General features: G+C 40.1%; 1 protein-coding gene across 1 annotated transcript in view; it reads right to left on the reverse strand.

The window, feature by feature from the left end:
• Positions 1-7,494: 7,494 nt before the first annotated feature.
• gdi2 (GDP dissociation inhibitor 2) overlaps positions 7,495-25,144 on the reverse strand; it is a 36,760-nt gene continuing 19,110 nt past the window's right edge. Inside the window, exons 2-11 of the mRNA XM_048554104.2 lie at positions 24,354-24,461; positions 20,407-20,506; positions 19,185-19,319; positions 17,972-18,170; positions 16,445-16,576; positions 14,262-14,361; positions 11,734-11,905; positions 11,029-11,173; positions 9,844-9,898; positions 7,495-8,635 (exon numbers count right to left, since the gene is read on the reverse strand). Coding sequence (XP_048410061.1) covers positions 8,468-8,635; positions 9,844-9,898; positions 11,029-11,173; positions 11,734-11,905; positions 14,262-14,361; positions 16,445-16,576; positions 17,972-18,170; positions 19,185-19,319; positions 20,407-20,506; positions 24,354-24,461 — 1,314 coding nt within the window. The 3' untranslated portion in view covers positions 7,495-8,467. The remainder of the gene's footprint in view (positions 8,636-9,843; positions 9,899-11,028; positions 11,174-11,733; positions 11,906-14,261; positions 14,362-16,444; positions 16,577-17,971; positions 18,171-19,184; positions 19,320-20,406; positions 20,507-24,353; positions 24,462-25,144) is intronic.

Below are 25,144 nucleotides of genomic sequence, written 5' to 3' on the forward strand. Positions count from 1 at the left end.
CTTGTGTAGCTATCAGCTGAGTGGCGAGTTGTTCTGCGAGTGGCATGTGGTAAGTTAGGAGTGTATTCAGTTGTGAAGGATACTATAGAGGCAAGTAGTTAATGAGATGACAGTGGTAAGATACAGTGGTAAATCCTGCTGATCTCACATGAGAATCCTTCCAAAGCTCTCAAAATAATTCACACTGAGACCAAAAAGACTAAGATACCCAGAAGGTCTCTCAAAAAGGTTTCTGCAGGATATTGGCCAATTCATTAGGTGATTGAGCCAAAGAAATATTAGTGATTCTAACCGCAAATTGGTTTTATCAATGTAAAGTCATGCTGTTTGGAATGAAAAATCCACCAGCAACTTATCAATGATTAACTAGCAAAGTTATTTAATTATAATGGAACTGTTTTACCTACACTGAATATTTGGTTTTGTTCAGCCAAATGTGGGAAGAACATTTACACTTTTGAATAAATTGTTCAATCAGTTGCAAAATGCCAATTTGGTCATACGTTTGGCGTAAAAGTGAATTTGACAAAGTAGAATGATAGCGAGTTGAGACAAGATTTGTAGCTCAGGTTGAGGTTCTGGATGTGAGATTGCTCGCTGAGCTGGAAGGTTAGTTTTCAGACGTTTCGTCACTATTCTAGGTAACATCATCAGTGAGCCTCCGACGAAGCGCTGGTGTTATGTCCCACTTTCCATTTATCTGGTTAGGTTTCCTTGGGTTGGTGATGTCATTTCCTGCATTGATGTCATTTCCTGTTCTTTTACTCAGGGGATGGTAGATTGGTTCCAAATCAATGTGTTTGTTGATGGCATTCCGGTTGGAATGCCATGCTTCTAGGAATTCTCGAGCATGTCTCTGTTTGGCTTGTCCTAAGATGGATGTGTTGTCCCAATCAAAGTGGTGTCCTTCCTCATCAATATGTAAGGATACGAGTGATAGTGGGGGTCATGTCGTTTTGTGGCTAGTTGATGTTCATGTATCCTGGTGGCTAGCTCCCTGCCAGTTTGTCCAATGTAGTGTTTGTCACAATTCTTGCAAGGTATTTTGTAGATGACGTTCGTTTTGCTTGTTGTCTGTAATCGGGTCTTTTAAGTTCATTAGCTGCTGTTTTAATGTGTTGGTGGGTTTGTGGGCTACCCTGATGCCAAGAGGTCCGAGTAGTCTGGCAGTCATTTCGGAAATGTCTTTGATGTAGGGGCGAGTGGTTAAGGTTTCTGGTCCCGTTTTGTCTGTTTGTTTGGCTTTATTGCTGAGGAATCGGCGGACTGTGTTCATAGGGTACCCATTCTTTTTGAATGCGCTGTATAGGTGATTTTCCTCTGCTCTGCGTAGTTCCTCTGTGCTGCAGTGTGTGGTGGCTCATTGGAATAATGTTCTAATGCAGCTTCGTTTGTGGGTGTTGGGATGGTTGCTCCTGTAGTTCAGTATTTGGTCCGTATGTGTTGTTTGCCTGTAGACGCTGGTTTGAAGTTCCCCATTGGCTGTTCGCTCTACTGTGACAACTAGGAATGGCAGTTTGCTGTTGTTTTCCGCCTCTTTTGTGAATGTTATGCCAGTAAAGGGTATTATGGATGATCTTGAAGGTTTCCTCTAATTTGTTTTGTTTAGTGATGACAAAGGTATCATCCACCAAGATAGAAGAGGATGAAATAATGGTCTCCTTTGACGTAACAGCCCTATTCACATCCATCAACATCAACCTGGCTAAAGAAACACTGACGACACTATTAGAAGAACCGAAGACACATACACCAGACATCACCAACCTCATCAGCAAGGACAACATCATCAAGCTAGTGGACCTATGCCTCACCACCCACTTCACTTTCAATAACAAAACCTACAGACAAACCAACAGTACACCCATGGGATCTCCGATATCAGGGTTCTTAGCAGAGGCAGTAATGCAGAGACTTGAACAAACAGCTCTGCCAATCATCCAACCCAAACTTTGGGTCCGCTATGTGGATGACACCTTTGTCACCGTCCTAGGAAAAAGGCTCTCCCTATCCACCCTATGATTATCCTATAGGTCTCAATTAAGTCACCTCTCAACCTTCTTCTCTCTAATGAAAACAGCCTCAAGTCCCTCAGCCTTTCCTCATAAGACCTTCCCTCCATACCAGGCAACATCCTAGTAAATCTCCTCTGCACCCTTTCCAAAGCTTCCACATCCTTCTTATAATGTGGTGACCAGAACTCTACACAATACTCCAAGTGGGGCCGCACCAGAGTTTTGTACAGCTTCACCATAACCTCTTGGTTCCGGAACTCGATCACTCTATTAATAAAAGCTAAAACGCTGTATGCCTTCTTAACAGCCCTGTCAACCTGGGTAGCAACTTTCAAGGATCTGTGTACATGGACACTGAGATCTCTCTGCTCATCTACACTACTAAGAATCTTACCATTAGCCCTGTACTTTGACTTCCGGTTACTCCTACCAAAGTGCATCACCTCACACTTGTCTGCGTTAAACTCCATTTGCCACCTCTCAGCCCAGCTCTACAGCTTATCTATATCTCTCTGCAACCTACAGCATCCTTTGTCACTGTCCACAATTCCAGCGACCTTCGTGTCGTCTGCAAATTTACTAACTCATCCTTCTACGCCCTCATCCAGGTCATTTATAAAAATGACAAACAGCAGTGGACCCAACACCGACCCTTGCGGTACATCACAAGTAACTGGTCTCCAGTATGAACATTTCCCATCAACTACCACCCTCTGTCTTCTTTCAGCAAGCCAATTTGCCCTTTACGTCCCCTTTAAATCTTTCCCCTCTCACCTTAAACCTGTGCCCTCTAGTTCTGGGTTCCCCTACCCTGTAGGAAATGAGTTTCTCAGTGATGTGGACATTGTTGATAAGATCAAAAATTGTGGTCATGAAGGTGGGAAAACAAAGTGGGTGCAATGAGATCTCCGCTTGACCGGTCTTGATCTCAAATGGATTCTGTCATATTACAATCAGTAAGGACCATTGCTGACATCTTGTCATTGTGGAGATAGGGAATGTTAATGAATTTCATTGAATAGCTGGCCTTCAACAGGCTTTTCCATAGCACTCCCCAACTGAAGGCCATGTGGAGTGGCTGTTGTTGTTCCTGACATTTCTCTTGGAGTTGTCAAACAATAAAACCCATGTCCACATTTCCAGAATCTGGTTAGAAATCACATTGGCTTTCAGGAAGGACTTCCTCTGAGCCTGGGAGGAGGTATCTAGCGAGGATGCTGATGTTGATCTTCCTGGTGAAGAACAGTAAGGAAATCCCATGGTAGTTCCTAGAGTTCACTTTGTCTCTTTTCTTCCAGAGGGTAGAAATGGCAGCATTCCTGAGATTAGCAGGGAATTTTTTTGTCCCAGATGTTCAGAACAGTTGATGGAAATGATGGGCAAGCTCCACTCCAAACTTGAAACTCTCCACTGGAATCCTGTCTACTCCTATAAAAACTTTTCCATTCATGTGTCTAAATGACAACCGTCAACCTCTGCAACTCTAGGTGGGAGTCCAAGATCACCGTTGATGCGTATTTCCTCAATTGCGACCTCAAAAGTCTCCTAAACTGTGACATAATTGTCAATGATGCTCTCTCTCCATCAGGGGCCAACATTTTCTCGGTTTTTCAAAAGGACACCATCCTTACTCCAGAGCAGTTTGAGGGAAAGGGTGTTGTATTTGTATATTGCCTTGGTGGAACTGATGAAATCCCGGAGTATCAAGATTGTCAGCAAGGAGTTGCAGTTCCTTAGCTTTCTCAGTCCACCGTGGTTCTTCATTTCCCCTCGCTCTTCTTGATAACACCATCTTAGTTTGTTGAGCTCTTCTCGTTGCCTGTCTGGCGATGTGGGCTGGTCAGGCATGGATCGATTTCCTCTTCGTATTAATGATGACTGACTGTATCATCCAAGACATTCTCGTCGAACCAGTATTGGTGGCTCTTCTAACAAAAACAAAAACAGTTTCTTCAACTCATGAGATGATGGCTGTCTTCAGCTCCTTCCAGATTTCCTCTGCTCCATTAAAATGAATTATGGAGATTTTGGTGAAGACATTGCTAAGTACACTGGTCTGCTTGGCTCTTGAGGCTGTGCAACGTTGAGCTTTTCTCTGAACTTTCTCCTTTCAGCTGCTTCTGGTGGCATTTGATGGACATCGAGGAGTGAATGAGTCAGTAGTCTATCCAACAGTTGTCTGCACTGGTCACTGCTTTCGTAATGAGCACATCCTTTAGGTCTCGGGATCAAACAATGATGTCTTGATTGTGGATGCCTCCAAGAAATCTTGAACTTGTCCTTTGGGCAGAACAGTGTGTCAGTGATGACCAGCTAGTGTTCTGCACATTTGATGAACAGGAGAATCCCATTAGAGTTGCAATTTCTAATTCCTCCCTTTCTAGAGTTGAGCATCCTTTCAAACCTTGCAGTGAAGTCCACAAGGAAAATAATTTAATCTTCCTTAGGAGAGTATGGTCCCAGGGCAGAATAGGAGCCTCCTTTGGACTCATCTGTGGCATCAAGGGTTGGAGCTTAGGTACTCAAACCATTGCCTGCTGGTTCCTGGCAAGTTGTAAACAGAGTCATGAAGTAATTGTTGTTACTAACAGGGAGCTCAAGAGTCAGTTGACAAGCTTGTTCTTAATAGTGAACCCAATTCTGCGTGTTCTGGGTCAATCATTGGCATTTCTTCGGCAGAAGAGGTAAACACCACATTTTCCTGTAGAACTGGAAATCAATGAAGTGTCTAACCTAATACACAGCTCTTCATTCTAGCTGATTATGCTGCAGTTTCTCCGTGAGTTTACATTCCAGGTTCTGAGATTGAGTTCTACTCTGGTAGGTAAGTCGCATCTCCATGTGGCCTCAAAGCCAGGTTCACAACAGAATATTTTTAAGGCACCTCTTCTAGCCCCTTCCCTGTGTGGAGTGAGCAGAGTGGATCTTGAAGGAAGGTGAAGCAACCTGCCAAAACACACCTATCCCCATAAGAGCAAAAACAACAAACTCTTACTACCTACTTTCCTAGGATGGTGACGGCGAGCACAAGGGGGCATAGCTTTAAATGGAGGGGTGAAAGATATAGGACATATGTCAGAGGTAGTTTCTTTACTCAGTAGTAAGGGAATGGAACGCTTTGCCTGCAACAGTAGTAGATTTGCCTACTTTAGGTACATTTAAGTCATCATTGGACAAGCATATGGACATACACGGAATAGTGTAGGTTAGATGGGCTTGCGATCGGTATGACAGGTCGACACAACATTGAGGGCCGAAGGGCCTGTTTGGTGCTCTAATGTTCTACGTTCTACATGCCAGCCCATAGCTAGAGGCTCGCAGATCTCTCAATCCTGTTCCCACCTCCTCTCACCACAGTGCCTGTGTGTAGGCACTTACGGAAAATTGAATACGTCTAGAAAGACACCATGTGCTGGACATTTTATAACATGTGAACTCCATAGCCTGGATCACCATTGAGGCATTCTTTTGTCTCCACTTTTTCTGGCTCATTGCCTTCTACCTAGGTTGCCCTGCCCTGCATTACTTGATGGTAACGGTGAAGGCATTCATGTAATCAGTGGGTACAATAGCAGATGAAGGCTGCAATAGGCAGATCCCCCAGACATCAAGGCTTCCCTACCACTGGAACTTGATCTTCCTTGGGATGAGATTCTGAATTTCCTTCTTCAAAAAAGGCAGTGGATGTAAAGTTTTTAAATTTTTTGCGATATTAGGAATACACCTAGTTGCCCTTGAAGTGCCACCTTGAACTGTTGGAGGCCATTTTGTGCAGGAACACCTACAATGCTGTTACATAAGTTCTAACACTATATTTCAAAGTCTGAATGATGAGTGGTTTAGATAGGAAATTATCGGTTGTAATGTTCCAACAGATATGTTCCCTTACCCTTCTAGAGGGCAGTGGACATGGGCTCAGATGGTACTGTCTAAAAAGGAGTCTTGTTGAATTTCTACAGTGCATCCGAATCCACAGTACATTGTAGTTGAGCATGTGGTAGAGATACTGAATGTTTGTGCATACAATGGCTCAGTGTTACCTTCAATTGGAACTTCACATTGCCATGCTTGCAACAGCTTAAACAGCTTATAAATGCAAGCTTTCAGCTGGAATATACGTATTCAGCTTTAGCACCAGATTGAAGTAACAGATTGGAAACTGAAAAACAAGCAAGCAGGTCCAATCCGAATTAACAATGTGCTTACTTCAATAATGTCAATCACCTTCCCAGAATTTCTCCTCTCTGCTTTCAGCCAGGAAGGTGCAGTGTAAAATGAAAGGAATGATCCAGACAATTTGAAATACCAAAGATTTTTAAAATCTAAAATCTATACAACTGCTGCTTCAAAGAAAGTTACTGTGGAGTGTTTTAATTTTTCTATAACTTTGATTTTCCATTTCTAAGCAGAAAAGAGCTGCTTTAAAGTCAAGACTTACTGAAGCATTATTGCATATTTGGAAAGCAAGTAACTTGAAACTGACTGCAAACACGGCTGGCTGAAAAAGGTCAGACAAGCTGGAACCAAAATTAAAAAAGTGGAGATTCAGCCAGCAAAAAGTAGCAACTGGTTTGTGGATGAGTAACCAGTTATCAATAACACTTTTAGCAGGCACAAGGCCTGTGATCACCAAGCTATTTGGCTGTTTGAAAGCAGTGAACAAGAGGAAGAGAAGCCAATAGAGCTCCACCAGGTCTGGAGTTATCAGTTAACCAAAGTTAAACCAGTTGGATTTTCTTGCAGTTAGTCTGACTTAATGAAAAGTCATAGCGAGTATGAAATCAGCCACCAAGTGCCTCATGCAAACTAGTGAAAGCAACTGGAGAAGGAAGATCTAGCAGCAGTGTTCTGATCAGCACAAGAATCAAATCAGCAAATCCTTTGAAAAGAGCACATAGAACTGCTTTGTTTTTCCCTCTACCCCCATTCCACCTTCCACCACCACTACTGCCCCCCACACTATGTATAGACATTAGACTTTTACTCAGCAATTATATGCTGATAATTCACATAACTGCAGCTAGAGTTGGTTTACTTGTACAAACAGCAAGTCTTGTTAACTACAGAAACCTGGTCAATGCTTTCTCAACCTGGGTCAAAGGCAATTAAATTTGGCAATTGTGTACATTTCTTCATGATAACTGAACAGTGGAGCTCAATTTCCAGCACGCTAACCCAGTGATGTTGAATCATATTATTAGTGTCAATCTAGAGTTCATTAAACCTGCCCAAGTGAAAATGAAATGTGATCTGACAATTCTACTCAAAATATTAATTAATTGGCTAAATGTTAGCTGCTTTTGAAAATCAGATTAACGTTGTGTGCACCAGTTGAGTCAGAAAACCATTTGGGCAGAATTGAAGGAAGGTGGGAAATTTGATTCCCAATGAAACATCTACACGAAAACCAATGCAAAAATCAGTTGTTACAATCCTGGCCAACAATGTGCATTTCAGTAAAAAGCTTGAAAAAAAGTGGTAGATTCAAAATGCATACAGCAGTTTATTTGAAGACCATCTAACTTTCCAGTACAGAAGACATTTCGTGCCAAGTGGTCATCACAGAACTTCGAGGCTTAAGACATTTCACTGCATTTGGTTCAATTCTTCCAAATTAGAGACGGAGAAGGCATTCACATCCATCTGCTTTGAAAATTGGTTCTTCATTTGGCTAAAATTCTTAAGTTGGTGCTAATATACATTGCTTATAACTCAGTTTAAAAGCTTGGTTTACTTCCACTCACTGCCCAAGGTTACATTAGGGTATTCTTTAACCAAACCTAGGGTTACCTCCATGAACTCTTCTGCAGAGTTAGCTGGATCTGCAGGAAGCTTAAATGGTGTCAGCTAATTATCTGAAACATCAGAAATGTAAACAAGATTAAAAATTATACAAGTGTCTATGATATTTATAAATGGCCAGTGGTATACATACATGTTTTTATTGTGAAGTTGCAGTTCTACATAGAATCAATCCATCATAAACTGTTAGTTGATTACACAAATGAAATGAACTTTGAACCCATTAAATGTAAGAGCTGATATTAAAGCAGATGGCAGTAAATACTTCCACAAAAATGTAATATTGATTTAGCATTTTTACAGTTTTCCACGTTTACAGCAAAGAATGCATCTGAATTGCGTCCTGGCTTTCCAAATGCCTGCCGCTTCCCCCCAACCCCAATGCGCCACCTCCAAAACCCTATCAGGCATCAGTAAAGTTGTCTTTGGACAATACCCCTAGATATCAGCAAAATTTACACATGATGCCAAAGATAATTGATGGGGTTTCCATCTAGAATCAGTGCAATACTTGTCAGGATCTTGAAGACGCGATTTAAAAATAAGCAGGACCCACAATACTAACTTCCTTTTCTGCAGTGCTCATTCATTTCCTTAATGAGACCCATACTGAATCAGCCAATGAGGTGCGGTACTTGGGGGTGGGGGGTTTACTTTGAAGATTCATGCTGCTCATCCTCTCCAAAGATATCATTCTGCTTCCGCTTCATTTCTTCAAAGTCAAACTCAACCCCCATCATCCTCCTGTAAATATCTTTAATGTCATCACAAGTGGTCTCAAAGTGGGTGGTTGCATCGTATGTTCTTGAAATGAAAATCTGTTGCAAGATAAAAGTAACCAGTTAATTCAGAAGTGATTTTGCTGCATGGCTGTTTTCTGATTACTTAAATGGAACCTGTTAACTAAACTATAGAGCACCTCTCCGTATTATCTAGGTCTGAATCAATTGAAGTAGGTTGGCTGTTGCAGCCAGTGGATTTCTATCAATTACCTCTGATAAACCACACCAAATGATCTAACCTTGGCTCCATCTTCATCCCCAGGCAGCATAAGAGAATCAATGTCTACACGTTTGAGGTCTGTAATTATCAATCTGCTCAAAATTCTAATCTACTTTTCATGCCTCTGCTCCTGCAAACGTCAACCATTGCGCGCGGGGCGGGGCGGGGCGGGGCGGGGGTGCAGTAAAGTCTCACATGAGCATGATCTTGCCAAATGGGAAAAGGATAGGAGGGCACAACAATACAACACCAGATCAAGCTGGACCAGAAAACTACAAAATCTAGATCAACCCTGCTTTTAAAAAAGTGATCATACTAATGTTGAAATGCAAATGCTGCTCTACAGTTCCAAGTACCTCCTTAAAAGCTTTCCTCTGCACACTGTTCAATCTCATTTAACTAATATTTGTCAGCTGACTGAGGTCCCTTGTTCAACTATCTTCGCAATGGAGGGTGAAAATGGCAACCAAATTTCCTCAAACGGTTTTCCTGTTGTCAAAACCTTGAATGCACAATGAGCTCTCTGCATACTTTTTGAATTCACCATAACCACAATACGTGGCTTGTGTTGCCTCATTCCCACTGGACAGCTTTTCTTCTTGGCCACCATGCTAGCTAGTACCATAAATGGTAATTTCTACACAGGTAGAGCCTCCCTGATTTTAAGATGTCCCACTGCCCCAGCCACTTTTCGAAAAAAGTGGAACTCTAATGAAAACTACTGTCCCCAATGCATTGCCTCAAGAACCTAAGCCTGTTGCCTCCCAAACTTACAACCATCTTTCCCACATCACTATATTCAGAATCTCAACAATGACTGCTCCAAAAGTGGAGTCAAGTTCAATCTCCAAACTTTATGTTGCCTCAAGACCAAACTGAAATCATACAAGAATTATCAATAATGATCTAGTGGTGAGCACTTCAGTTGCCAGAAACTATGAACCTTTAGTTTCAGTGGCTAAACAACCACTTCACAATTCAAAATTTGATTCCAGAATGTAATGATGTTATATCATATTCCTACCTGGCTTTCAGTTCCCATGTCAGTTGGGACATACATATCACTGATGCAAACAAATCTGAAAAGAATTTAATAATAACGTTAAGTACTAAATTATCCCAGAACATTCACATTTCAATTTGGCCACAATTCTATGTGCTCATCTTTAATAGGAAGTGCTGAAATTTGAGTTCAGTTTATAATTAGAGCTGTTTCATTATTAGGTGTATGAAACTTCAATTTTTTGCAGTTGCCAGCATTTTATCCAAATTTAGCTGTAGATCAGCAAGCTTTGGCAAGATTGCTACATTAACATGAATAACTTCAAAAAGGAATACAGCAGCTATAGTGGGCCACTTGGTCCTTCAGGCCTAACTCCACCATTCACTAAAGCTAAATCCTGATCTAGTTGTGGTCTCAGCTTCTTTTTCTTGTCTACACACTATATCCTCCAACTCTTATCTACTAAAATCTAACTTACTCTTGAATAAATGTGGAGATTTAACTGCCATTAGATCCTGGGCAGCAGAATGCTATACTCAACAATCCACAAACAACAACTGCCATGTCTTAAAAGGAAGGACTCTTACTCTTAAAAAGGTCTTCTAGCTTTAGTTCTCTCCACAGAAAGAAGCTACTGCTTGGTATCCACTATCTGCTCCCCTCAAGGTCTATGTATTTCAAACTCTTCACTTCCAAACAGCAATGGATAGAGGAAGTTTACTCAAATTGATGCACAAGTAATAAAATCAAGTTTTAAGGACATACTGCACTATAATGCAACTCTATTCCATTCTTTGACATTTACATGGAAGTCAAAGCTACATGGATGGGCGGGTGGAGCAGAGGGGCAGGGAGAAAGATGAAGAATGAGCACATTTTTGGTTGGATTTTTCAACCCTTGTACCCAAAGCCTGGGAGACTACATCATGGGTTCAGTGCTATCCCAGAGGTAACTTGTGCATCTTCAAAAAAAAAAGAAAGAAAAAGTGTGTGTTACACAAGAACTAATGCTACTCACGGCAGACCAAACATTTTCTTTCAAACTTGTCAGAGTGTTTTGGGATAGCTTATTGTTTACTTTAGGACCATTACATCCAGGCATTTGGATTAGAATAAGGCATACTGTTTAAAAAAGTAGTCTTACGCCATAGTTTCAATTAAACATTGTCTGCTAAAATCAAAAACACTTCAAAATATAACGCATACTTTTGTTCCACAGGCTCCAGAAGTTCCAATGCTGGCTTAATTTCACTTTCTGGATCATTGGTCTCCACTGTTGTGCTAATAATTGCAATGTACTTTCCTTGAGCAGCTACATTATGTGCGTAGGAGATCATGCAAATGTAGATGTCTAGGGAATAATTTAAAAACATTGCTAAGTCAAACAAGTTGAAACAAGTTCTGTTTTCTAAAGACAAGTTCGACAAGAGATTTACTGCTCTGGAAATTTACACTTTCAATTCAAAACTTCACACTTCAAAACTTCAGTTCTATAAAGAAAGTCTTGTATTACTGCATCAGCTTGCCCTCCAACACTGCAATTAGGCACCAGGACAGTAAATTAACTAACTCCTCTACTTGCAAGTGTACCTAATCTCCCCAATTATGACTTATCTAACCTGTCAGACCAGTCTGGTCCCTTTACATTCTGCTCCCATCTGGTATAAAATTGATCCTTTAGGCAAATACCAACAAGCAAAATAGGATCAAAGAGGAAGGGAACATTTGTAGGACTTGCTCAAATGTTAAGTAAAAGTTGGCTGTAAATTGCCACATAACTGTTCATTTGAGAAATCACTTCTCTGATCAACATTTGCACATGACTGTCTATACCCCATAGCACCAAACGAGCAAGTGTGCACAAATCCATTTCCAGAATGAGAAGAAAATAGATTTATTGAAGCTACTCACCAGACTTTCTATTGACCTGATTTTGGGGAACAATAATCTGACAGGAATTTACATCTGCTATGGTCTTAATGGGGTGACTCATGATGCAAATAACTCGAATCACTTGGCCAATCTTCTTCACACGGTCAGGCACATAACTAGGATCACAGATTAGCTGCTTACAGCGGGCAATCTGAAAACAAAATATTTTGACTAAACCCAACAGTACCAGAAATTTCATCTTAAACAAAAAGAAAAACTGCAGATGCTGCAAAGAGTGGAGAAACAAAGTACTGAAGCATCTGCAGAGAGAAAAACAGTGACCCTCATCAGGCCTGAAAATAGCTGGGAAAAAAGAGTATACTTATTTACTGGTGGAGCAGGAATTTACTCATTTCATTTGATGTAGTCTGCTCTATTCATTGCTCATGATGTGGCCACTTGTACGCTGGGGAGACAAAATGCAGACTGGATGACCACTTTGCCAAACACTTATGCTCTGTCTGTAAAAATGGCCAAGATTCCAGTTGTCTGCCACATCAACACACCACTACGTTTCCATGCCACATTTTTGTCTCAGACCTACTGCAGTGCTCCAGCATAACATCTAACCTTCCACTCTGGCATATTAAATACACTGAGTCCTGAAGTCTGTAATCTCAGAGCATGGACATCACCCCCTAGAACTGGTTCTGAATGGACTACTCAGACCTATTTTCAACTATTTGTGTTGAGCAATTTAGATAAGGAGTCAGTGGATGTGATCTTTGGATTTCCAAAATGGCTGCTAAGTGTGTGCCATGGCATTAGGTGCTGGCAGGAATACAGATTGGCTGACTGGCAGAAGGCAGAGAGTAGGGGCAAAGGGATTTTTTTCAGGATGGCAGCTGATGGCCAGTGGAGTTCCATGGGGTCAGGGTTGGGACCACAACAATTCATACTATATATGAATGTGGAAGAAACAGAGGACTTGCTTCACTCTTTCACGATTAAAGAAATTCCAAATTACATCAGATTACAAAAAGATAGGTGGAGACAAGCATTGCTGAGGAAATGGGGAGGGTGCAGAAAGACTTGGACAGGCCAGGAGTAACTTTTCCACTAGGAGAGATGACAGCATAGGTTCAAAGTAACGGGATGACCCTTTAGAATTGAGATGAGAAGGAATTTTTTCAGCCAGAATTGTGAATCTATGCAACTCAATGCTGCAGAAGACTGTAGAGGCCAAGGCAGAGTCTCTTTAAGACAGCATTAGATAGGGTCTTGACTAGTAAAGGGATCAATGGGAGAAGGCAGGAAAATGGGGTTGAGAAACATTAACTCTGACTGGCAGAGCAAATTTGATGGGCTAAATGGCCGAACTCAATTCTTAGTCTTGTTTACACTTCTCCTTAGCACCTTTCTCTCACTCAGCTTATCAATGTTTGTTCGACTATCCCTTTTGCTGGCTCTCTCTCTCTCTGCACCATCTTTATCTACATTATTTAACTGCCACCCCCACAGACCACCACCCCCCCCACCAAAAACCCATCAATACCCCCATCCTTTCCTCAGATATTGAGTTCTGAAGGGCAATCGGGCTTGAAATTTTAGCAGTTCTTCTCTACAGATGCTCCCAAATCTGCCAAGTCTCTCCAGCACTTTGCCTCTGCACCACAAAGACACTCAGCCCACTGCACCTCTCAGCATGCAAGAGTTTTCCTGCCAACTACTTTTTATTGCAAGTCACCCAATTCAAATGGTGTCTTCAAAAACAATCCATGGATTATCCTTGAAGGATTGCTTCACTCTTTCACGATTAGAGAAATTCCAGAAGTTCAGACAAACAGTAAAGCTACTGCCTCTCAAGAGACCTTAATTCTAAGCTAACAGAATATAAACAAAGAATGCATCATAATCAATAATGCAAGAGAAGGAAGGGAGTTTATTAGTTTAACATCTACAGCAACCAAAGTGAAACTTCAGTATTACCTGATAAACATTTAGTTCAAAAAATCCACAAATGTTTCTCCATTGATTGTTTTCATATCACATTAAGCTGCATTCTGTTGACAAGTTACGTTGGTAGAAGTGGAAATAAGTGGTTACCCAAGGTCTTGCACATGGAAAATGCTGCAGCTTAACATTTAAGAACTCACATAGGCCTGTTTTCTGAGACTCAAAACAGACTGGACTTGCAAGTGATCATTCAAGAACAAACAAGACAGTTTGCATCAACCCTCATCAGTAGAGATTACACTACAATTGCTCTCCACAGCACATCCAATTTGTAATATTGATAAGTGGGAGTCATGGACATCAAGCATATTTATAGTCAGTTCAACCCTGGATAAAGCCACTTTTGCACAATGGCAATCAATGCTTTAAGCATCAGGCACCCCACAAAAAAAAATTACGTAGAAACCCTATCATTGTGCAACGATCACAGGTCTGTCAGCCTTCCAACTGAAAGTACTTTATGCAGTTTCTTTATAACAACTATATTAAAAAAGTTATTTCAAGCAAATAAAATTGGTATTTGAATCAAGCCAAATGCTTAATGCTCTCACCTCTCCCTCAGACTTGACTCCAACTACTCGTCCATTTTCAATAATTATTTCTTCAATAGGCTTGTTTAACATGTAGGTCCCACCATAAATGGCACTTAACCTAAGAAAACAAAGTCAGCATTAGAAATTGTGAATTGTTTTGAATAGCTAGGTCAGTAAAAGGACATGGGCATAGAATGTGGCTGCAACCTTTCTGTAGCTGATTTTGCAACTTATTGAAGAATCAGACCAAAAGAACATTATAAAAACAGGAGACAAATGAATTTCTCAGAAATATCCCCAAACATAAAAGGGCATGTGAAATTCGTGTAATTTGTCAAAATTCTTAACCATTTTACAGTTCTGTTCAACATCGAACATTGTTTTATTGCACTTGCTCCAGATCTCACAGGACAAGTCAGATGGTCAAAAGAAACATGCAGCTTTCCTACATTCATTTAGTTAGATCTAAAATTTTCAAAGTACAGTTTTCTCTACTCCAACAGCCAAAACCAGATACATGAAATCCACAAATACTGATATCAGAAATTGGCATTGAAAATATCGATGTTAAGCTACACATTTTTGCCACAATGCATTCCAAAAACACTTGCAAAAATGTTTAGTGCCTTAATTGTAAATGCAAACCTCCAAAAAAAGTACTGAGACACCCCAAGTACAGAAAGAGCAGTTGAGGGTCGCTTGTACGGGATAACACAATGTTTTGGTAGGGAAATCTCTGGACAACTTAATGTTCTGATGAGATGATATATTTTGCCAATCATACAAAAGAATGCAGAGTACTAACACTGCCGTCTGATATCTGTATTTGAAAATAGCTCAAATAAAATTCAACACAATCTCCAAATTTCAAACGTAAAGATGAGATCAAGCACTATTTTAAAATTCAAGTGTTAATAAAAGTTAAACACATCCAGTCTGAAAACACTAGAAGAAAAAAAGTACATCTGCCTATCTAAAATGAGTGGTGCCAATATTTTGTGGATTTTCTTCCCATGTTAGCAACTGTGTATTCTCATTTGGTCTATCCAATGTTAAAACAACCTTAACTTTGCACAAATTAAAGACTTAATCTAAAATGTAAAACAGAAAGTTGCCACCCAGGTTGACAGGGCTGTTAAGAAGGCATAGTGTTTTAGCTTTTATTAATAGAGGGATCCAGTTCCGGAACCAAGAGGTTATGGTGAAGCTGTACAAAACTCTGGTGCGGCCCCACTTGGAGTATTGTGTACAGTTCTGGTCACCACATAAGGAGGATGTGGAAGCTTTGGAAAGGGTGCAGAGGAGATTTACTAGGATGTTGCCTGGTATGGAGGGAAGGTCTTACGAGGAAAGGCTGAGGGACTTGAGGCTGTTTTCATTAGAGAGAAGAAAGTTGAGAGGTGACTTAATTGAAACAAAATAATCAGAGGGTTAGATAGGGTGGATAGGGAGAGCCTTTTTCCTAGGATGGTGACGGTAAGCACGAGGGGGCACAGCTTTAAATTGAGGGGTGAAAGATATAGGACAGATGTCAGATGTAGTTTCTTTACTCAGTAGTAAGGGAATGGAATGCTTTGTCTGCAACGGTAGTAAATGTACCTAAAGTAGGTGAATCTAAGTCGTCATTGGACAAGCATATGGACATACATGGAATAGTGTAGGTTAGATGGGCTTGAGATCGGTACGACAGGTCAGCACAACATAGAGGGCCGGAGGGCCTGTACTGTGCTGTAATGTTCTACGTTCTAACAAAGGACACAGTTACTGAGTACGTGGGACATAAGTCAGCACCTACATTAGCTAAACCAACATCAATGATTTGAACCTCAGTACTGCACAACCTCCGATTGGCGGTCTAGTATTTTCACAAAATTTTCACAATTGGAGTCACCCCTGGTGTACATGTACTTCCGTGCGGGCAGATGAGCGACAGCAGAAAATGTCTCAGACCAATCAAATGTACATAGGCTGAGGTAGCCTTTAACAACAGGGTTATCACCCAAAGTTTTATTTTTTTAGTTTACAAATGCACAAATCAAACCTGTTTGATCAAGGAGAGTTAAAGCAATTACAAGAGGTCTGTAACTTGGATTTAGAATAAGTCTTAAACCACAATTAAAAAGTTGTTTTCTTCCTTGCCAAAAAACCCAAATCCATTCAAAACAAATTTAAATAGAGCATTTACCAATTATAATTCTCACCTGGCAAAACCCTGAGGCAACTCTCCAAGGCCATAAAGAGGGTACAGATAAGGGCTTTTCCCATAGCGAGCCAGGGATTCACTGTAGAGCTTAATTCTGCTTAATGTCTCAAGGCAAGGTTGGTCAATGTAGCTGAAAAGGGACAAAGATTTGAATGTGATCATATTCATTTTTCTGCATGCAGAGCATTGACATGAAATGATCAGCACAGATCATACCACCAAGTTCATCATCCTTGTGGTTAAAGAAATAACAAAAATAGACACCCACAGTTCTCCCCTGAAGATGCACAGGGAAAGAGGAAAGCAAACTGGTACATAGTCATTGGGATACACAGCACAGAAACAGACCTTTTGGTCCAATTCAGCCTTGCTGACCAGATATCCTAAATTAATCTGGTCTCATTTGCCAGCATTTGTCCCATAGCCCTCTAAATCAATCCAATTCATATACCCATCTGGACACCCTTGCTTTAGATGTTGTAATTGTTCCAGCCTTCTTCGCTTTGAGGCAGCTCATTCCCCATCTGAACTTAAAAGGGACCACTAAAAAAGATAAAACTTTCCCCTCTCATCTTAAACCTATGCCCTTTAACTGTGGGCTCCCCTACCCTGGGAGGAAAAAAAGCAGCTCATTTATTCACCTTATCCATGCCCCTCGATTGTACAAGTCTCCAAGGTCACGCCTCAGCCTCAAACTCCAAGGAAAATAGCCCCAATCTATTCAGCCTCTCACCATAGCTCAAACCCTGGCAACATCCTTATTCATCTTTTCTGAACTCTCAAGTTTCACAACATCCTTACTATCACAGGGAAAGCAGGCTGAAATGCAATATTCCAAAACAGCATTCACACTTCAGATATCTAGGAAATAAACGAAGTTGAGCCTACTGAAAAGTACAAATTATACAGTGAAATACTGTGGTTAGTTGTCATTTAAGCGAGACATGTCACTAAATCTACATTAAAGATAGCAACAGTAGTTCTGGTCTGCAATGTTCATTGAAGACAGAGGTGCGAAAGGGCAAAAGAAAACCCAAGTATGAGAATCTAATTTGGTAATAGCAATATACAAAAAAAACTTCATAACTCACTACATGAAAGATGCAACCGTCACGCTGACCTGATATCTGTTAATGCTGAAGGACTGGGGCACTGATCTGATATGACCTGGTAGTCTAAAAAAAAACTGATGAATCAAAGCATATAAACTTTAAGAGGTTCACTTTATTTACACGAGGGAAAAGAAAGATCGGGGACGGTTATTTAAACAACACTTCAGAAGGGTACAAGTAGAAGATATAATGTTGAGTATGCAGGAAAAGCAAAAACGAACAAGACTAAAAATATAACAATGGTTTATAAAATGAAGTCACATACAAGCACTACTGGGGAAAGCATTAATACAACTGCTGGTATTAATATAAAAATACAATTTAACAATGATTAGCAAGGCAGAAACTCACTCCATATTATACTAGATATAAAGTTGCAGTAACTTTTTGCCTTGTATTAAAAAACTACTCACTCGTCAGTCCTATACAGGGCTAGAGCATGCCCTGTGAAGTCAATGACATCGTTCCCCAAACTAAATTTCTCATATACATTCTTCATGGTTGTTTTCTTAGGGTCAATGCCATCCCAAGTTGTGGGATCATTTTCATCATAAACAGATACACGCTGCAAAAATCTTCTAAACCTACTTTTTTCCATAAGGCTTAACAAACCTGAAGAAAAAGCAACAATTAGTAAACACTTGAATCACAGGTTCTTGACTTTTAAATTTTAATTATTGTTGAAAGTAGCTTCGACTCAACACTTCAGGAAATATACTGTCACATTCACTTACATGCTGCTATAAACAAGTAGTCTTATAAATTTTCCTAAGGCACTAATGGCCTGCTTATTTACATATTACAAAGATACATGATGGTAATGAAGCACGTTTAGGAAACTGGTAACCACACGATCAAGCAGAAAATCATAGACTCAAGGAGTATCCAACTCTTTTGCATGAATTGCCCTTATGTCGACTAGCATCGAGAGACCTGAAAGCAGCTGGCCTTACTTCACAAAATGCTTTGGCTGGGTTGAATTTCATACTGGAAAACTACTCATAAGAGTCACCCCAAGAGCATAAACATGCATGATAAAATTCACATGACTCATTTGAACAGATCTAGTAAGTCAATACCAGGCACCCATGAGGCACAATGGGCATTAGAACCAGATTCAACCACAAACTGCAACTTCAGTGCAGTAAAACAGAAACAGAAATAAGTTTTGCTATGAAACACTGCTGTATGAACAAAGATTAAGGGAGTTAAATAAATAGAAAATGGAAAAGAAAATCCTATTTCGGTAGGAGAGCGAAGTATGTTAGAAAAATGTCTGAAATACCAGTTTCTAGTATTACAGGCAAATATCTGCTTACAGCACCTGCACGTGCCTGGTGTTCTGACTGGATAAAGAGCAGTTGCACTGGACTGCACGGCAACTATGCTGCATGAGCTTGACAAGTGCATTTTCTGTTCAAAACAAAAGGCAAAAAGAGAAACTGCTTCTAAACATTCATCACCAAGTATTTTCCTTTATGAGTAACCATAAAGGATTTCAGCAGATTCATTTGATTTTATTCTTGATATTGGACTCAATTGCAAGAAAATATAACCAAAGTCATAACATCTATAAACCCTCAAACTACTTAACTGCAACCACTCTACCACTTAATTCCTACTCACGGGATGATACGGCTTCTTTTTCAGTCGATGGGACCTTGTAGATTTTGCATTTCTTGTAAACATAGCTGCCTTCAATGACCTTAAAGTCCAGGTACCGGGTGACTTCAGTATACAGTAGCATCTTCACAAGCTGCCCTAAAGGTAAAAGTATTTCACTTTTAAAGTGCATGCTAGTCCATATTTTATCCAAAAAAAAACTACAAAGCACTACAATAGGAGGAGAGGAAGGGTGAGAAGTGCAGGGAGCAGGAAGAAAGGCATGAATGAGAAAAAGAGAGAGGGAGGAAAATCATTATATGAGACTTGAGACTGCACGCCATCTCCAAGCATTAGGCTGATTATTTGCTAATACCAGAAGTTTAAGCCATGGAACTAGGATCTTCTGAATTAGAGGCAAAATGTACAAAGTCCTGACAGACATGCAATATATTCAACCATCCTGCTTTCCTGTGTACTTGTACCATTATCCTAACTAGAGTCTACATACCACTACATATGGGTTGTGTGAATTCAATTTAGCTATTATATAGTGCAGTAGCAATAAGGAACTTTACCATTAGCAAAGATAGCTACTAGCAGATAGGGTGGAGTCGTACAGAACATCAGCCCACATGCATGTGATCACTCGGTTGACATACTAAGAGAAACCTGTCTAGGCCCGAAACATCAACTTTTGTGCTCCTGAGATGCTGCTTGGCCTGCTGTGTTCATCCAGCCTCACATTTGGTTATCTAAGAGAAACCTGTGGCAAGTTCAGGCAGTAGTACACAGAACCAGAAGGAGTAGACATTTGGCCCTTCAAGCCTGCCATGCCATTCATCAAGATCAGTTATCTGTGCTAGGCACCATTTTGTCTTTGTGTTTTGGTTCGCTATAATTGACAAATGCTTGACATTTCAAAAATCTACCACCTCTTCTCTAAATCTTAGTGATTTAGCCCCCACAACACAAAGGTAGGGTTTCACAACTTTCATTACCCTCCAAGAGAACATTCCTTCACATCAGATGTTAACTACAGATGGTGATGGAGTAGCAGCACAGTATTAGGGCTGCTGGGGCCAGAACTCAATTGCCTGTCTACTTTCTTCCCTTTTTGCATGCAGCAGTGGCAGTATCATGACATACCACAAAGTTACTGCTTCATTCAATGCATTCAATCATCATGTCTCTGAACAGTGTTCCAAAGATTATACAATAAAGATGATATTTGCAATTTACCTACCATTTGCCATAAGAAACTTCGGTATCAGGTCCACATTCCAATCTCTTCCCCTGCCCATGGATTCTGGTGGTGAACCAGGGAGGTTAAATCTTTTGTACAGCTGGAGAGAGAGTGAAATTGAGCATAATGTGAGCATAGTGTATATGGAGCTTTCACCATTTTCTTGTGCATCTGATTGCGTTAAAAATCAGGACAACTGATACAATTCAAACTAACTTTCACGTAGAGTGCGGTCTATAGCTACATTATTCTTTTTCGTAGAGTACCGAAACCTTAAACAGCATCTTCTGGGCAGCAATCTCAGCAATGCTACAAAACAAAGGGGCTTGACCTAGCATTCATAGTTACAACTTCATAGTTCCCTGATTTCAGCTGTAGGTTATGGCTTTAAATGAATGGAATCTGTTGTATGGGAAATGGGATATATTCCAATTTTCTGCTAAAAAGGACAGAGTAACAAACTTTATGGAGCATTCAATGAGTCAGCCAATGTTGCATTAAGTATTATGGAGCCCAGGAATCCTTCACTAGCCTTAACAGACTGCATGTAAAAATTGCTATCCAGGTCAGATAAACATTATGGATGTACAAGCATTATTTCCATCCATCCCAGAAGCATAGTACCCATGGAGACAAATGAAGTTACAGACTGTCTGCAATGACTAAGTCAATCTGTTGCAATGTTAACAGTAACATGGTCCTTTCATTTGCATTTCCATCTCCAAACTCCAATACATTGTACTTGTAACACCTCAATTGATGCATTTTGACCAACCTTTTTCCTTTCATGGAAGGACTATCTAGCCTACAAGCTTCTGATGTCAATTATTCCAACTATGTCAAGCCAGAGAACTGAATGTAGTACAGGTAAGTCACATCTCATTAATGGTGAAACAGTGAATATGTTGCTAAACTAAGCCACAATGTGGAAGTCACCAGATTCCTTCTAATCCACCAAGCTTAAGATTTGACATTGATGCACATCAATTTTGCCATTGGGGGAACTGACCAAATTCAATTTCTGGTCTCAAATGAAGAGAAAAGTCATAGTTTGAAACTAAGCAAGGCAAATGCTAAATATCCACACTTTGTGCAAACAGGCCAAATACCAAAAATCCCTAAAAGCCTGTGACTTTATTTTTGTCAACACACTCCATTTTAAATTAATGGCATAAGTTTTGAAGTATAACTTGGTGAGTGGCAACTATTAACAAAAATCAGTATGACAATGCAGGGCGAGTTGAATGAGCATACTAAGAGTCATCAAAATCTGACATTAGAACAATCCAATATTAAAACTTACATCTGGACAACAGATCACAACTGGAAACAACATTGGATCTGCTCCTCCATTCAATACAATCCTGGCCAATCCTCTCTGTGTAGCCCTTTGAGTCCTGAAAATGTATTTCTCTCCAGTATATGGAGCAACTTAACCTCCACAGCCTTCTACAAATTCACCACCCAAGTGAAACATTTCTTGTCTTTGCTGTAAATGCCCACCCCATACTAGTGCTGCATTCATTCTCTACAACCTAGTCAAAAAAATTTTAAACACAAGCGAGATCCTTTTTATTCTTCTAAACATCTGTTCAACCCAAACTCTCCTCAGACAACAAACCTATCGTTTAGGGACGAGTCTGAGAGCCTTCACCAGACTATGTTAAAGATCTCTTGAAAGTTTCTAATATATTTAGTTCCCAATAGTCTTGCCTATCAAGGAACTTATTTAGCTGTACTAGCTATACACTGCATCCTATAAAGAAAACTCCTAGGAGTTTTCAAACCAGCCAAATTATTGCAAGATATATTCTACCTACAGGCACATTACTTGTAAGGATACAAGTACAAAACCAAAGTCAATACTTATTGAATCAATTACAAATTACATTATAAATGGTGAAGACTATTATCAACTATTGTAGCTGAAAGATATTCATTTGAGTAAGAATAATCCAAATAAACATTCTACATTCTCAAATTAAGTGTCAGTGAATGTCAAAAATTATTTATAACTTTGAACTTTAAAATTTGTATAATGTTTAACTTCACCTTAAAACACCTTCTGGATAATGAAACAGAAAACCGTACACAATCCAGCACAACTTGCTTTGAATGTCTTCGGCTCAATCTTCAGTTTGAGCTAATGGTGAACTCGACCCATTTGACCCAAGATGCTTGACCTACTCTCCCACTATGGGCTAGTGCAATAGCTTTCAAGCTTTAAGGGATTTCTTTGTGGTTATCAAAGAGGGTTTTACTAATTATGTACTAATAAAAATTTTAAACTTTATTGAACTGTCTTTATAGTGACTGAAACTCAGGTCTGCTAAGTGTTTCTTGTCACAGGTGACTGGTTACTGTTTTCTACTGTCAAGGCTTCAAGGTCTTAAGAATCTTTAACTTCGGCAGTATTTTGACACAGCCTCCTGGATTTATTCAAATGCTGTAGTGAATTATTTTTCATTCCTTTTAATTTAAAAATTTATTAAATTGGTTAATTCTTTTACATACTTTGAGTAGTTACATCAATGCACAATTCTCCAGGTGCACAAGGACACCAAGCCAGGTTTTACGTGAACAGTTCCCTATTTATCACCATTTAAATAAAAACGGTGTCCGTTTCTTCCAAAGTGAATATCTTCACACTAGCCCACATTATTCTGTATTTGCCAATTCACTCAACTTGATGGTCATCTTGAAGGCTCTTTACCTCCACGTCACCAGCAATTTGGAAAATACAAGTATTTGATTCCCTTAATCAAACTGTTAGATTTGGTTACACAGCATAGAAACAGGCCCTTTGGCCCACTAGGTCAATGCCAAAACAAACTACACTAATTCATTCGTCTGCACTTTGGCCATTGCCTATGCCCTGGCATTTTAAGTACACATCCAGATGTTTAGATGTTGAGTATACCTACCTCCACAATCCTTTCAGGAAGTCAGTGCCATATTTCTACCATATTCTGGGTGAAATTTATTCCCCTTCAGTCTCATCTAAACTGCTTGCTCCTCACCTTAAACCTATGCACTCAGCTTTGTTGCGTCTGCTATGGAAAGAGATTCACACGACCCATACTTCTCCTAATTGTGTATACCTCTGTCTTTCTCCCCTTCAAATACAGTTGGATATATTTAAGACTTTACCAGGATTGCCTCTTTGGTCTCAACAGACTCCACTCCAGTAATCATCTTACTTCTAATATACTTTTAGAGGCTTGGGGTTTTCCTATCTACCAAAAGATATTTTGTGGCCCCTCTTTGCCCTTCTAGTTTTCTTCTGAAGCAACCTCCTACATTTTATACTTTTGAAGTGTCTCCCTGTTTTTAATGCACCGTACTTTACCTAGATTTCCATCTTTTTAAAATCAAACTAAATATCCTTTAACATCCAGGGGTCCCTGAACTTGCTGCCTTGCCATTCACTTTAGAGAGATTCTCACTATACTATTTTTAAGACCTGCACTTTCCAAACATGGACTGCTCTGCAAGTAACTGCTATCAGTCTGTTTGTCAGATCCTGTCCAATGATATTGAAATGTGCCTTGCCCAATTTACATACTTAACCTCTGTACTATCCTTATCCCTTTCAATTAAGGCTTTGAAAATTAAGAGTTATGGTCACTATTCCCAAAATGCTCTCCCACAAACTTGAACCACTTGACCAGCTGTATTCCCTAGGGTTAGGTCAAGCACTACCCCATCTCTAGTAGGACTATGTACTGATAACATGAAAGCATTTAAATTCCACCTGTCTAATCCTTTCACACTTGGTATACCATGAAGAACTGGTGCTCAAGTCAGTGAGCACAGGCCAATAATCTGGCTATAAGCATTGCCTTCAATTGATGAGCATTTTATGTAATTATCAAAGCCAAAAAGATGGCATTTCAGGATCGCGTACATTTTATGCTAAACTAGATGCAAGTAGCTCTATTACATACATCATCCAGTGGTGTTATGGATGCACTTTCACCTCCATAGTAAGAGTTGCGATCCATGTGTAGGACCTTCTTTCCTTTCACAGACATTAGACCAGAAAGAATGCATTCCTGTTAAAAAAAATTAAAACAGAAGTCAGAATTCAGATAGATTCAGATCAAACTAGCACTGGTCACAGGCCTCCAGTCTGAAAGGCAACTGTCCACCACCACCACCCTCTGTCTCCTACCTGTATCCATATCCATATGGCTAGTTGTCCCTCTATTCCATCTGATCTAACCTTGCTAACCAGTCTACCATTATGTAGTGAAGTTGGTATAGTACTCGTGGATCGGAAGGCAGGATGTTGGAATTTGTTTATAAAAGTGGTAAGGGCATGGAACGCCCTGCCTGCCAATGTGGTTAACTCAGGCACATTAGGGACATTTAAACAGTCCTTGGATAAGCATATGGATGATGATGGGATAGTGTAGGGGGTGGGGCTTAGACTAGTTGACAGGTCAGCGCAACATCAAGGGCCGAAAGGCCTGTTCTGCACTGTATTGTTCTATGTTCTATGAAACAGAGCTGCTGGATCAACCACAACATTCCTTACTGGAACGCAATGCCGCAATGCAAGGCTTGCTGCAGTCTACATCATTCCATTAACAACAGATCAATAGCAAGTTTCAAAGTGTCAGGAAGGAGAGATCCCATACAGAGACAGCTCGAGTGGGAATATAGTTCAGCAATTTGAGGCAACATGGGAGGTGACACAGAGTGGAATGAGGTGCTCTTTCCTCACTTTCTGTTT

This window comes from Stegostoma tigrinum, chromosome 25 (genome assembly GCF_030684315.1).
Source record: "Stegostoma tigrinum isolate sSteTig4 chromosome 25, sSteTig4.hap1, whole genome shotgun sequence".
NCBI lineage: Eukaryota > Metazoa > Chordata > Chondrichthyes > Orectolobiformes > Stegostomatidae > Stegostoma > Stegostoma tigrinum.